The sequence below is a fragment of the Nicotiana tomentosiformis genome, chromosome 12 (assembly GCF_000390325.3).
Source record: "Nicotiana tomentosiformis chromosome 12, ASM39032v3, whole genome shotgun sequence".
NCBI lineage: Eukaryota > Viridiplantae > Streptophyta > Magnoliopsida > Solanales > Solanaceae > Nicotiana > Nicotiana tomentosiformis.
In genome coordinates, this window is record NC_090823.1 from 114609972 (window position 1) to 114624025 (window position 14054).

General features: G+C 37.2%; 2 protein-coding genes across 8 annotated transcripts; both read right to left on the minus strand.

The window, feature by feature from the left end:
• Positions 1-5203: 5203 nt before the first annotated feature.
• LOC104096619 (senescence-specific cysteine protease SAG39-like) lies at positions 5204-9519 on the minus strand. 5 transcript variants are annotated; one of them, XM_033656238.2, is made up of 3 exons: positions 8934-9519; positions 7646-8044; positions 5204-5959 (listed from the first exon to the last, which is right to left on the minus strand). In XM_033656238.2, the coding sequence occupies exons 2-3, from the start codon at positions 8025-8027 to the stop codon at positions 5370-5372; spliced, it is 972 nt and encodes a 323-aa protein (XP_033512129.1). In that variant the 5' UTR covers positions 8028-8044; positions 8934-9519; the 3' UTR covers positions 5204-5369. The 5 variants fall into 5 exon arrangements, with proteins under 5 accessions (XP_033512129.1, XP_070047577.1, XP_070047576.1 ...); XM_070191476.1 differs by lacking the exon at positions 8934-9519 and adding an exon at positions 8621-8908; XM_070191475.1 differs by lacking the exon at positions 8934-9519 and adding an exon at positions 8599-8908.
• Positions 9520-9661: 142 nt separating this feature from the next.
• Positions 9662-13600, minus strand: LOC104096618 (abscisic acid receptor PYL3-like). Of its 3 annotated transcripts, none has more exons than XR_686390.4 (4): positions 13245-13600; positions 12514-12729; positions 10007-10287; positions 9662-9885 (listed from the first exon to the last, which is right to left on the minus strand). XR_686390.4 is itself a non-coding variant. In XM_009603010.4 (3 exons), the coding sequence occupies exons 1-3, from the start codon at positions 13341-13343 to the stop codon at positions 10069-10071; spliced, it is 534 nt and encodes a 177-aa protein (XP_009601305.1). In that variant the 5' UTR covers positions 13344-13599; the 3' UTR covers positions 9662-10068. The 3 variants fall into 3 exon arrangements, 1 of the variants encoding a protein (XP_009601305.1); XR_686389.4 differs by having other exon boundaries at positions 9662-9903; positions 13245-13597; XM_009603010.4 differs by having other exon boundaries at positions 9662-10287; positions 13245-13599.
• Between the last annotated feature and the right edge of the window lie 454 nt (positions 13601-14054).

A 14054-nucleotide genomic window follows, 5' to 3' on the forward strand; every position in this document is an offset into this window, starting at 1 on the left:
CGGTATTGTTCCCTATGACTTGTCTTTTGTGCAAAAGAAAAAGTTTTTTCGTGATTGTCGCATATATTTCTGGGATGAACCATATTTGTATAGGATTTGTCTTGATAACATGATCCGGAGATGCATTCCCGAGATAGACCAATCTTCTATTTTGCAGGCATGTCATGCTTCACCGTATGAAGGTCATTTTGGAGGAGTAAGGACAGCAGCTAAAGTGTTGGAGTCAGGCTTTTATTGGCCGACATTGTTTAAAGTTGCACACTTCTGGATGAAAAGTTGTGATGAGTGTCAACGGACGGGAAATATTTCCCGTCAACATGAGATATCCATGAACCCAATTCAAGAGGTGGAAGTATTCGATGTATGGGGAATCGATTTTATGGGACCATTTGTCAGCTCATATAATAACAAGCACATACTTGTAGCAGTGGACTATGTCTCGAAATGGGTAGAAGCTGTGGCACTTCCAACAAATGATGCGAAGGCAGTTATTGGTTTCTTGAGAAAAAATATCTTCACCCGATTTGGTAATCCAAGAGCGAACATCAGTGATAGAGGCTCCCACTTCTGCAACCGAGCCTTTGCAAAGTTGTTGGAGAAATATTGCGTTCGCCATAAAGTTGCTACTCTGTATCACCCACAAACAAGTGGGAAAGTGGAGGTGTCAAACAGAGAAATCAAGAGTATTTTGACCAAAACTGTAAATGCTACTCGGACTGATTGGGTGAGAAAATTGGATGATGCGCTATGGGCTTACCGCACTGCATTCAAAACTCCGATTGGTATGTCACCGTATAAATTGGTGTTTGGAAAGGAATGTCACTTACCGGTCGAGTTAGAGCATAGAGACTTCTGGGCGTTACGACAATTAAATCTGGACTTGGAAGCCGCTGGAACTAGTAGAGTCACAGAGCTACATGAACTTGACGAGTTCTATTACCATGCTTTTGAGAGTACAAGGTTATATAAGGAAAGAATGAAACCGGTGCATGACAAAAACATTCTTGAGCGAAATTTTAAACCGGAGATGTGGTATTATTATTCAATTCGAGATTGAGGTTGTTTCCGGGCAAATTGAAGTCAAGATGGTCAGGACCATTTCGTGTGCTAGAGATTCATCCCACCAGAGCCGTAGAGATTGCATTAGAAGATGGCTCTTGCAAGTTTAGAGTCAATGGTCACAGGTTGAAACATTACTTGGGCATGGATGAGACGAAAGTAGTATCAGTGACTCATTTGCAAGAGCCAAAAATTTTGAGCGAGCCTTAAGTTCGATTGTCTGCGTCATGCTACGACGTTAAATCAGGCGCTTCATGGGAGGCAACCCATTGTAATGTTGTATTCGTCATGCCGTGATGTTAACTAAGGCGCTCGTTGGGAGGCAACCCAATTTGTAGTTGATTGTTGGCATAACTAGAATTTTTTATTTTTGTTTGTAGGCACTAACATGTTTGTAGGCAGTACCAGTGGACCGTGCACTAGACCTCGCGGTGCCAGGTCCCCAGCGCACTTGTCCAGGCGAAAAGTCTCGCATCGCCAGCTTTGTATCTTGCATTGGAGCTCGCTTCGCAAGGGGTATAGCGAGCTGCATCTCGCGAAAACCCTCGCGCCGCATGCCCCATAGCTCGCGTTGGAGCTCACTTCGCAAGGGATATAACGAGCCAGTAGCCTCGCGTCGCCAGGTAAGTATTCTTTTTTTTTGGTTTTCTTTTAATTTCTTTTGTTTTGTTTCTTTTAACCCCTTCCCTTAAAACCTAAACTAAACGCCTCAACCATACTGCCTCATAACAATCTCACACACTCATGCCTCAAGAACTCACGCCTCAAGAACATACTGCCAAAACCCTCTCCCTCACAAACCAATTGAAGACAAGTATTCTTCTACTCCTTCCTTCACTTGCAACATCAATTCAAGGGAAATCCCTCCTCCTAAATATCTAAGGTATGGTTTCTACCTCCATTCTTTGACAATTTCGAATTAGGTGAACGTATGAAATTAGATAAAACTTTTGGGGTTGTTCTTCATAGTATCAATGTGTTTGTGTGTCCCAAACCCATAAACCCCATAGGAATGGTATTGTTGTTGTGTGTCCCAAACCCATAAACCCATTAGTCTTGTTTTATTTTAGTTAGTGTCATCTTAGCCTTTTTAAAAAAAAGTAGAAAATGGGACTCTTCCCGACGATGGATCTCCTAGACAGTTTTCTTGAGGGAATTAAGTCTAAAGAAAAAAAAAAAGATTTTCTTTGTAGGTAGTGTAGTAATTCCCCCTTGGTTTTTCTTTGTACCTCGGTTCTTTTTCCAAGGGTTTTGGTTGAACCAGGTCTAGTTAGTTTTAATTTTTAGGAATATAAACCACAGTGCTATGAATTGAATTGAAGCAATATCTCTTGACTTTGTTATGCCTTGAGAATAGTGAGTATTCTGGTTGTCACGTTTAGGCTTAGATTTTGACTCTAGTATAAGTACCTTAAATCGTATATTCTTAAATTTGCTTAACTGTTTTGACTAGAGTGTCGTGATAAAACTAATCCTGGGTGAGTTATGTGCCATGTGTGAGTGAGGTTTGTGTGTATTATGTACATTGCAGTTGATGTCTAGAATTTGTCCCGTGTGTTTGCAAAGCAAAATAGTAGTCTAGTTCAGTCTGAGAAGTGATATAGGCATTTCTCTGTTGATTCAGATATATATATAGTTTACCCGCCTAAATGTTATGTAACGCAGTTAACCCCTTTGAGCCTATAATCTTATTTCTTTAGTAACCACATTACAAGCCTTACCCCTTTGTTTGAATTAACTGTCTATTTGAACCTTGTCGCCTCTCATGAGCACTTGAATTGTTATAATTTATGTAAAAGTTAAAGTGTGGGGTGGCGGTTCGGCTTTTGAGTGGAACAAATAAAATAAGGAGAAAGGTGCACCGTTTTGAAAAAAATAATATATAAATAAAAGCCACTTGGATTGAAGAAAAAAAAAAGCATAGTTGTACTGTATGAAAAATATTTCTTGATGGTGGTGGCTAGTAATATAATTGTGCTTAAAGAAGTATGGGGTAATATACATTGATGTGAAGGTGGAGTTTTGGTTTGACATAAGTATGGGCTTGAGTGTTAAAGTATATATATTAAAGTGCTTAGGGAGGTATAGTCACTCTTATATCCAAATGTATCCTACCCGACCCGCAGCCTACATTACAACCAATTAAAGTCCTACTTGATCCTAGACTGAATGAGCTCGATTAGTAGAGTATTACACTACGGGCAAGCCTATGGTGCATCTTTTATGGCATATGAATGTTATTTCTGAGAGCGAGTAAATTCTTCCTATCTTGAGTTCCCACGTTCTTAAAATTTATTGTGCGTGGAACTAATCTCTTTTGTTGTGTGAGGGCATGTGATTTATGACGAAAAGGTAATGTCATTGACCTCTATGTTAGAGTAAATGAGTGAGTTGTGGATAATGCATGGTATTTGTGAGTCAAATTTTAAGGTGAAGATGTTACACCTTTGTACTTAGTATATTTTAAAGATTCTTGGTATGACGAGTTAAGAGAATTGCTTAAAAAGGTCGTGTCTATAAAGTGTAGTTTGATTGCTTGAGGACGAGCAACGTTTAAGTGTGGGGTAGTGATATTTGGCTATAATTTCATATTTTTAGTACATTACTTACCTTATATTTTAGGTGCTTTAATGCTAAACTATACTATATTTGTGCTTAATTGAGTCTATTTTATGTGTAGGTACATTGGAGATGAAATTGGAGCAAAATGAATATTTGAAGTGTAAATCATGCTCGAAAACAATAGGAAAGAAGAAAGAAAGAATTGAGCAGAGGGAAAATGAAGAAGCAGGCGAAGCAAGCCCAGTGGTTCGCATTAGAGCAGGCGAGGCGAGTTCTTTAGCTCGCATAGAAGCACGCAACGCAAGGGTTGTGGCGAGATTGAAGCACGCGGCAGGGCTTGCGCCGCACAGTCTGAGGCGAGGTGAAGCTTGCGTTTTGCCTCGTGAGGCGAGGTCCGTAGTGAGCCTGATCCGGATTTTAAAAGCCTATTTCGTCTCCTTGTTGGACTTGGACTTGGGCTATGTCATTTAGGTCTTTTCCTACACATATAAATAGTCATTAAACACCACTTTTGAGAGAGTTTTGCGACTGGAGGTAAGAATAGCTCGTGGAACAACTTTTGAGGGAAAGAATCATCGAGTTCTTCCTATTACATTTAATATAGAGTCGTTGTAGCTTTTTCTCTATTTGTTCAACTACGTTTATATTGTGGTTGGTTGAAGATCTCTCAATCGACTGTGCCTATTAAGAATATTTTCTTTTCATGTTGTAGACAGAGTACTTTCTTTTTTTCATTTCAACAAATTGAGTATTTTCTTTTCATGCTGTAAAAAAATATTTTCCTTCATTTCAACCAAAAAAGTACTTAATTTTCATGATGTAGAAAAAGTATTTTCTTTCATTTTAACAAAATAAGTATTTTCTTTTTATGATGTAAAAAATATATTTTCTTTTATTTCAATAAAATGACTACTTTCTTTTCATGTCGTGGGAAGAGTATTTTCTTTTTAGTTAAGAAGCAAATTTCAATAATTTTTTTTGCGTGAAAAAGTAAAGCAGCACATTAGTTTCTTTGGGTTTGTATGAATTTTTAAAAGAATAATTAAAATATTGAAGAAAATAGAGTCTTGAAATTTAATGTTGGGTATTTTGTTTTTGGGGAGGGGGAGAGGGCATAGGAAACATGGGGATTCGGGGGAAGGAGGGGGGTGAAGAGAGTAGCATAAAAAATTATTTTTTAAAAAAAAAAAATTTTACTCTCTAACCAAACACTAGAAAATATTTTGTGAAAACAACATTTCATTCACCAACCAAACAAGAAAAGTAAGTGATAAAACCACTCATTTTCCAAGAAAATATTTTCCTTTATACCAAACACACCCTTATATCATCCCATGTGTGATATTATCAATTGACTATTATGAATATGCATGTGTCTATAAGACTTTTGACTTCCTTACTACTAATTACTCGGGTGTAAAGCTTATTAGTAAAAGACTCTAAAAAGGAGAAGCAAAGTAGATAGGTTAAGTGAGTACACAAAATTTGGTAAGTTGGGTTAGTGGGATGCATGGAATCGGGTCAATGTAACTTGTATGCGACCAGCAAAAGACAATTCAGAAGTGGTGGATACACGCACAAAGATTCAAAGACAATTATAGGATACACTTTTGATCAACATCACCATTTACACACGAGCTTATAACATACAGTGAACTCTAGGCAGACCACATACATTATGAACATTGTGACCAACAATGGTCTTTAGTGAAAAATCAATAGCAAACTTGCACCAGATTTCTATTAATTTAAGCAGTTGGATAAGAAGCTTCCATAGCAATTCCACAAAGTCCTTCCTCAGCATCAATGTTTCTTTGCATTCTAATGTAACCTTTCTCGCCCCAACTAGTTCCCCACGAGTTCTTCACTAACCAATAATCCGTACCATCACTAGTTTTACCATATCCAATTGCTGTAACACCGTGATCTAACTCAGTTCCACATTCTCCGGTGAAAACACCGCTAGAATAGAATTGAAAATCTGGTCCACTAGCATCAATTGCGACAGATACAGGTTGGTGAGCTACAGCTTTCTGTAGAGCAGACTCGCTATTAGCTGGGACATCTTTGTAACCAGTAATCTTAGCAGCATGCTTGGATTTCTTTCCAGTTTTGCAGGTGCCATCGATTCCCTCGTATGGGTAATTGGATTCAGTAGTAAGCCCATGGTTCTTGATGATATACTTGAATGCATAATCCATGAGACCACCTTGACAACCCATATCCCAACTCGTGTCGCAATCCACAAGTTCTTGCTCAGATAAGGAAATCAACTTACCATTCTTGATCTTGTTGATTCCTTCTGTGGCAGCAACAGCAGAAAATGCCCAGCAACATCCTGCATTATTAGGTTGATTAGTTTTTAGCTAAGTTGTTCGGACTCGGGTGAGGGTGTCTGATACGGGTGTGGATCTAGAGGTCCGGTCCTTCATGATCTAAATTTTAAGATTCGGGGATACGAATCCACGTAGGGATACGGATGGGTATTCGGCTAAAAATGATACAAATATCTAAAAATAGAGTTGTAAAATATGTCTAAATTATAAGACATTATGTGAAAAACTTACAAGGTATTCCGAGAAGGAGAAAATATCGATTAACAGGAGAATCCGAGAAGAGATAAAAGAAAAAGACTGACATAAAAATTTCTACATACAAAGTACTCCATTTTCTTCGGTTGTGCTCTAGCCTTTGTTTTGACTTCAGAAATCAATATATTTGTCATGTATTTCTCTGTTAATTTTGGTCAAAGTACTCAAAATCGATTGATCAGATCCGGTACGGAACCAGACCCACACCCACATCCACGTCGTATCGATGCGGTTGCGGCATGGAAAGTGAAGAGTCCAAGCAACTTAGGTTTTTTTATTCATGGAAAGGAGGATATAAGAGTTGGAGACATAAAATAATTAAGTAATTAAAATTGTAATATTTCTATTGTAGACGATTGAATTTTATTTGAGTTTAAGTCCATTAGAATTATTTGGACCATACGTTAAATTCAAACACGTGTTAGCCCAAACAAGGATTATATGCTAGTATAATTGAATTTATTATTTAAATCCAATATATGTATATGGATTTAATTAAGAGCCCGAGTTAATTGGGCTAGTTCATCTTATCGGACTTCAAATGATAAGCCAAGGTACATGCCACATGTCAAATGACATGGCGCGCCAAGTCAAATCAAGGACCACTAAAATCATGTCATGTGCATAAGTGATGTAGCATGCCAAGTCAAATGTAAGGGCCAATCAAATGTCGTCAAATATTCAGATGACATGGTTCAACCAATTATATGCAAGCTTATCACATAGCTTTAGTGATAGGTTTGATGACTCAAAAGATATGTGTTTATCACAAGTTCCCTCCCTACAACTATAAATAGGGGTCTCCATAAGGCCAAAAAGAAGAAGAAAAAGATACATATTGAAGGGGGGGAGGAGGAGGAAGGATACAATGGTGATTCGCAAGTCTTCAGCAGAGCAAGAAGTCATCGTCTCCAAGGGGTGAACCGCAAGTTTCCATCCTCCACGTTTGTGATCAAAGCCTAGCTCCGCATTTGTGGTCAAATCACAACAACAAGTAGTCCATCAATTCAAGAACAAGCGAAACTCTCGAATTGACGGCCGTGAGGAGAAGAATCAGGGGATTACATATTTTAAACTTAAGATTGTTAAAAGATTGTAACCCGCATAAATTATTGAAATACAAATACTTTTATTTGTCGCTATATTTCTTGTCTTGATTATTATTTTTAGGAACGAAATTTTAGTTGTTACATCTATCAACTTAAACTTTTAGACAAGATGGTCTTACAATTTAATATGATATCAATACGAGACAAGAGTTCCTCAGAATCTCACTGCCACCGGAAAAGTAAAAAAAACATAAAAGAATCATATCCACCCGCGAGGGGAGTGTTGAAACATAATAATTGAAAGTGTTCTCTCTCTAACACTTGACTTTTTAGATAAAATGGTTACATAATTTAACAATATGATGATGAGTCAGTTTGACTTACCACATTGCCCTTGATTCTTAACTCCAGTAACAGCACCCTTCTTTCTCCAATCCATGCTAGCTGCTAGCGCAGTCACATTTTCGTACTTGAATGATGTGGTTTCAGACGATTTCTGGTGAGAAGGCATTCTATACCCGTTGTGAGTGGCTCGGAATTCCTCATTTGTCAAATCAGCAAAATCATTAATGCCCAGTTTGTAAGGCCGGATCCCTGCCTTGTTGACGGAATCAATGTACTCGGCATTTTCCTTGAATATTTTGAGTCTTTTTGCCTTCTCTGCGTCATCTTTGTAAGCACGCCCAAAACGAGCCATCCACTGCGCGTGTTTCTGGACCATTGAGGCTTCATACAAGCCGCGAGATGAGGCTCGAGAAGCGTGCATTCCCAATACTAGTAGAGCTGCAAAAGCAAGCTTCCAATTGAATGTCAAAGCCATTTTTCGCTACCTAAATCTTTCTAGTGATAATACTAGTAATATTTTGTGCTTGAATGTAGATGAAATGTTTAGAGGAAGCAAGGAATTTATAGTGCTCAAGATGTTGTCTGTTAACATTTATGTATGATTTGTGACAATGAAGATAGACTCCGTACACGTTGTCCTGATGTCCTCAAATGATATAATCCTAATAAACCTTTCATTTGTAACTTTCTGATATGTTTTCTTTCCCTAAATCTTGGAATATAGGCACTAATGAAGTTCATTCATTGGCCCACGGCACAGTAATTAGCCAATATAGAAATGGAGTACTCGACCACTATGCTGTCATATTTGCAAATCACAATTTACTTCTCTTTTGGCCATTAATGTGACACGGAATAGAAAGAAGAATAATGATCACAGCATTTTTTCCCCTTAAGCTACGGGAAAGAATTTTCATAAATGACATCCTTACTTCTCCAATTATATGTAAATTTTTTTTATAATCGTGGTGTCCAAGCCAGCTTGCTCGCACCTTGATTAATTTCACGGGGTACCTGCTATCTCCCACTCCACCAAGGCTTGGATAGATGGAAGAAATCACCTAATATTTTTGTCTCCGCTAAAATTTAAACCGTGAACCTCATGGTTCTCTACCCACTTTATTGGTCATAAGGCCACACCCTTGGGTGCAGAGTATATTTTCTTGAGCAAACAACTCGAGTAGTAAGGAAATTAGTAAGGAAAACGAAACGAAATATAGCAAGAGTATATGCGAGAATGTCAAAACCAGCGTGTTGATCATAGTAGTTTTATTTTTTTAGAATGCCTCATAGCCTGTGAGTCTTCATTCTTTTAACTTAAACCTACCTTAATATTAGGGTGACTTGTCTCTACTTACGTGCCATAATTTTCTACCATCATAGGTTGTCGTGGAGCTATAAGTAATCTTTCATCTTTAACTGTAGGTCTTTAGTTCGAGCTTAAGTATAGAATGTCTTTGATAGAAAATGTCTTGCCCCCAAAAGTGGGAGTAGTTGGGCCCCAAACTGAACATCAACCCCAGGTGGAAACCTATAAAAAAGTAACCGGTGATTATTAGTGTAAATACTAAGAAAATCACATGATTTTTAGATAAACATTGATTACCTAATTTCAAGAATGATTTGACAAACCAGACTTCGTTAAACCAAAATTGTAGAAAACCTATGGAATGTAAGTATTCATATAAACAAACTCAACTAGTTTGTAATTGAAATATAGTTGTATACCAACTTTCAGTGCAAACATACACAGACGATTACAAACATGTTCCGAAAACAAAAATGTACGAAGGGTATTTCCAAATTTGGAGTATTTTCAGGAATTTTCCCTTCACATTCTTATTCTTTTACGGGGGATGAGGAAGAGGAGAGAAATAGCTTGGGAATTCTATATTTTCTTGGGAACAACTAATGCTCCAGGGAAAACACATACTCCTATAACACACCCCAAACGCAAAGAAGGGTGAACAATACAACCCAAAAAACAAGGCACTTTTCCCCCCCTCTTTTATCCCAAAAAAAAAAAAAAAAGAAAGAAGAAGCATAGTTTCAGTCTACACAAATAAAATTTTAATCATTTATAGCACACCAGCCTCTAAATGATACAAGTGAATAGCGTGCCTTTGTTACCCCAGTAGCATATGATTCTTATGACAACAAGAAGCTCATCCACGAAGTACAGATATTTACAACCAATGCTCAATATTTTTTTCTGCCAGAAACAGTACTGGTTCTTCACAATGCGAAATAGCCAATTGCAAGAATAACCTGGTTCCAAGCTACAAACAGGAGGTGACCTTCAGATGATTCAAAAGGAAGCATCAATATAAGTATACATGTGTATATATACACTCTTCTGAGATCGAGTAGGACATACACAATACCTGTCACTACACTCACCTTCTAATCAAAACCCATGTATGCTCCAGCAGCAAACAGCTGCATTTGCAAAAACTGTGGAGCTACATTCTATCAATAGGCTCGGTATGGCCCTGCACTGCCAAACGCTCTGACACATCAGCTAGTGATTTGAGGTTACACCGGATTAGGGCCTCAACAAAGAAGCATGTTTCATCCTTAGTATTCCCATCTGGTACATCTACTACAAATGACTCGATTACAATTGTTCCAGGTCTCCCATCAATGACCTCAGGATGAACAGTGATAATCGACGAGTAGTTCTGCCACGTTTTCAAAGAAAAAGGAAAACAGTCACTTGCTATCCATCTCAACGAATTATTGTAGATATAAAGTAGTAATATCTCTATTTCTCAAACAAAAAGCATAGCACTCCACAAGATGCAAATACACACTGCCATAACTTTTACTGCACAGGGTGGAACGAAAGCTGGCTCGGATTACGCATATGCAAGCACGATATTTTCATGATGGCTATGTGTATTTGGTGAAGACAAAGAAAAAACGAATGAAGAAAAGGAGCATATTAAGAGATTAACATATTGAGTTGAGATAGCGCAAGATAGGTTCTTTGAACTTCAAATGAGCCTCTCACAGAGGAAAGTTGTCTATCCATTCTTATAATTCATATCCTTAGCAGGTCTTTTTCTTTTGCATCATTATGGTAATCAAATATTTGGATCAGATACTTCATAAGAAAAGGGGGAAGGGGAGTTGCACAATCTTATTTTGGCACACTTTTCTCATGAAGGAAAAGTTATCCTTGCATTCACTTCTTCATTCGACATGTACCATCTGAACCGCTAATAGCTGCACAATCAACAACTGTTGCTACTGCCTCAATCCCAAACTAGTTGGGCTAAACGAATCTTCAGCATTCATTCCACTCAATCTGGACCTCTTTTTCCTGAAGGCAAACTACCTTGGAATAACTTCTCCCAAGGGAAGCTATCTAACCAGTCTTATAAATTCATTGTCTTAACAGGTCATTTTGCTTTCCATCACTCCACTTATCAAATATTAGCATTACACACTCACAGGATAAAAAGAAGCTGAGAAATCTTGTTTTGGTAAAAGGGTCCCACATCCCATGCTATATTCTCATTGCACGTGTGTACCAATACTTCTTCCAGAAACAGCAAAATGACTCGTTATGGAGGAAAATTGACCAGGCATTTATTTCTCCATTTCCTAACCAAAGACAGTTAATGAACAATACAAAGTTACTTCATTTTTTATGAATGAAACAATTTAACATGCTTACCATCTGAAACACTAAAGTTCCACAACAGAAACCATGCAAGATCAAACTTGATATCAGCTATAAGTTCGTCTATCCCATTATATGCGACACTCTTTTCTTTTTAGTTAGTCTCGAAAATATTGACATTTCAATTTTACCATTACTGACATGAGTAATTGGGATCCCAGTTGATAAAAAAGCTTATGTTTTATAAAGAGAGGGGAACATGAAGGGATGTGTGGAACTTACCATCTCCCGCTTAATTGTTGCTGTCAAGGTCAACTTTGGTACTTCGCATTTATTTAGCTTATGTATCAAACACATCCACAAAGGAAAGACATTTGAATAAGCAATGGTAACATCGATGAATGCTCAAGTTTCAAGTCCAAATGTTGTGTGTACATGTGCATAACCTATGTCGCGCGGACTCTCCAAAATGATGCCGCACCTCTATCGGATCCTCCAAAAATACACTATTTTTGGAGGATCCGACACGCACCCGGCTACATTTTCGCAGAGTCCGAGCAACATAGTGCATAACTAGTAAATTCTTGCGAATCTCATTCCACACAATGGATGGTTAACTTATAATGATGCCAAATCAAATAAGAAGTCTTAAGTATTTATCAGCTTTTCTAAATAGAATGCTGGAATAAACATTGTTTTGATCTATATCTAACAGTTTTTGTTCTGGTTGAAGAAGTGGTCAGGAAATACAAAATTAGAGGTGAGAAGGAGGACAAGGGTAAACCGCCTAAACAAGGACAAGTTAGTACTCATGTGCCAAAGACTCCTCAGTGAAGTTCTCAAGTACATCTAGCATTTGATACTAGAGAAGTAATCAGAAAGTTGAATGGTGGGAACATCTAATCTAGTTGTAGCGACCAAGTAAAAATAGCAAGGATTCAAGTACATATAAACCTTCTACAATGCAAAGCCTATCCCACCCAACCACAACATGGGAAGGAGCATAAAATAGTCAACATTATTGCAGTTATATGCAGATGCATGATTGTTAGCGGGAAACATGGTTTCTTACCATTCAAAAGACGCTTGGATATACATTTCTTCTCTTACCATTCAAAAGATGCTCGAATATATATATTCCTTTTTTACTGAATAAATTCAACTTCAGTTAAATACCATAAAATACACAAACACCTTGTCTTACACACACGCTCACGTCTACATCCATCCAAAGCATTATTTCCTATGCATTTTCTGTAAGAAGATAAAAGATGCATACCCTAAGCCTGTGATCTCCACCAACAATCTTCACGCCAAAGATGTGCTCCTCGTCATCTAGAAGCTCTAACCTCTCCTTGCTGGTGGTGGCCGGAAGACCCGATCTAACATTTACTTCTCTCACACTCCCAATTTCAAGGTCCCCTTGCACGACGCACCTGCTGACGAATGGTTTGTACCTTTGTGGTTGATCAAACCTTCTCACCAATGACCATACCTATGAAAAATACCACATCAGTAAGAGCTCAGCAAGAATATATATGGTACATTCAGTCACACATCCAATGATTGGTAACATATGAAATCAAGTAGGAGTATATAATGCAGTTTGGTTTACCAAAGCCATTTCCATCTCCAAATGCAAACTAGGAGAACATCTTAGGTTATGAAACAATTCAATAATGTATGTATAAAAATATATTTTCTTCTTTACCTCAAAACAGCAGCGAAATATTTACCTCAAAAACTCATGCACTATTGTTCACTGTATTACTTAACTTGTTTTTAAACCAAGCGAACCTTAAGTGACAGTGAAACTTTTATACAATCTAGCAATTTGTCATAAGATATTTAATTTATTTTTTAGGTTATCCTATAAAACTTGAAAAATTACGCACTGCCCTAGGTCAATTCAATCTCGCAAAGTCTCCGTAACAAGTTGATTGCATATAGATCTGAGAAGAAATTGGGGAAATATATAAAAAAAAATTAAAAAAAAAAGAGCAAGCTTACAAGATTAACAGGAGCTCTGATGCGCTTAACAAGTGAAGAGCTACACTGATCGTCCTTGATCACATGTCTATGGTGTCTCCTAATATACTCTTCCTCCATTATTGTTCAGAGTAAACGTGGTGAAAATTCAATGGAACGGTTTTGAGAATAGTGTAGAAGATTTGAGAGTGTGAATTAGAAGAGTCCAAAAGCCATCGCCATTGGAACTTCCGATGGCTGAATGGTCCAAAATTGCTTCATTTTTAATTTAAATTAAAAAACAAATACAAGTTGTACATAGCAAGTGGGTTTTGAGGGGGGTCCCTTTTGTTTAAACAAAATTATCATTGGTCATTTGTTTGGTTTAAACTAAAAGGGAAACTTACTTTTTTGACAAGAGAGAGTATTTCAATATTGGCGAATCAAAGCCTAGTTGAAGAGGATAAAGCATATTATTGGATAATTCTAGATTTTATTTATGTATCCTCTAGCTTTTCCCCTTCATTTTGTTCGTTTTTACTTTTAATCTAATGGAATATTCGGATCCACAAGTCATAGATCGTCGGCTGTGCCACTACTAACGGAAAATAAAATGGCAATAATGATGATTAAATCAAACAATTTTTAAAAGGCCACTAATAAGTCTATGATTTTACTCCTAAATTTCAGAGACATTTCTTGAGATTTGACTTTAGAACATAATTTTTTTTTTTGGTTTACGATATTATGCATATTTTGTTATTCTGATTTCTTTTGCGACAAATTATTTTAACCTATTTATCATTAATATAAAAAATATATAATTTGGTGAATTTTTTCATTGTTTAACAT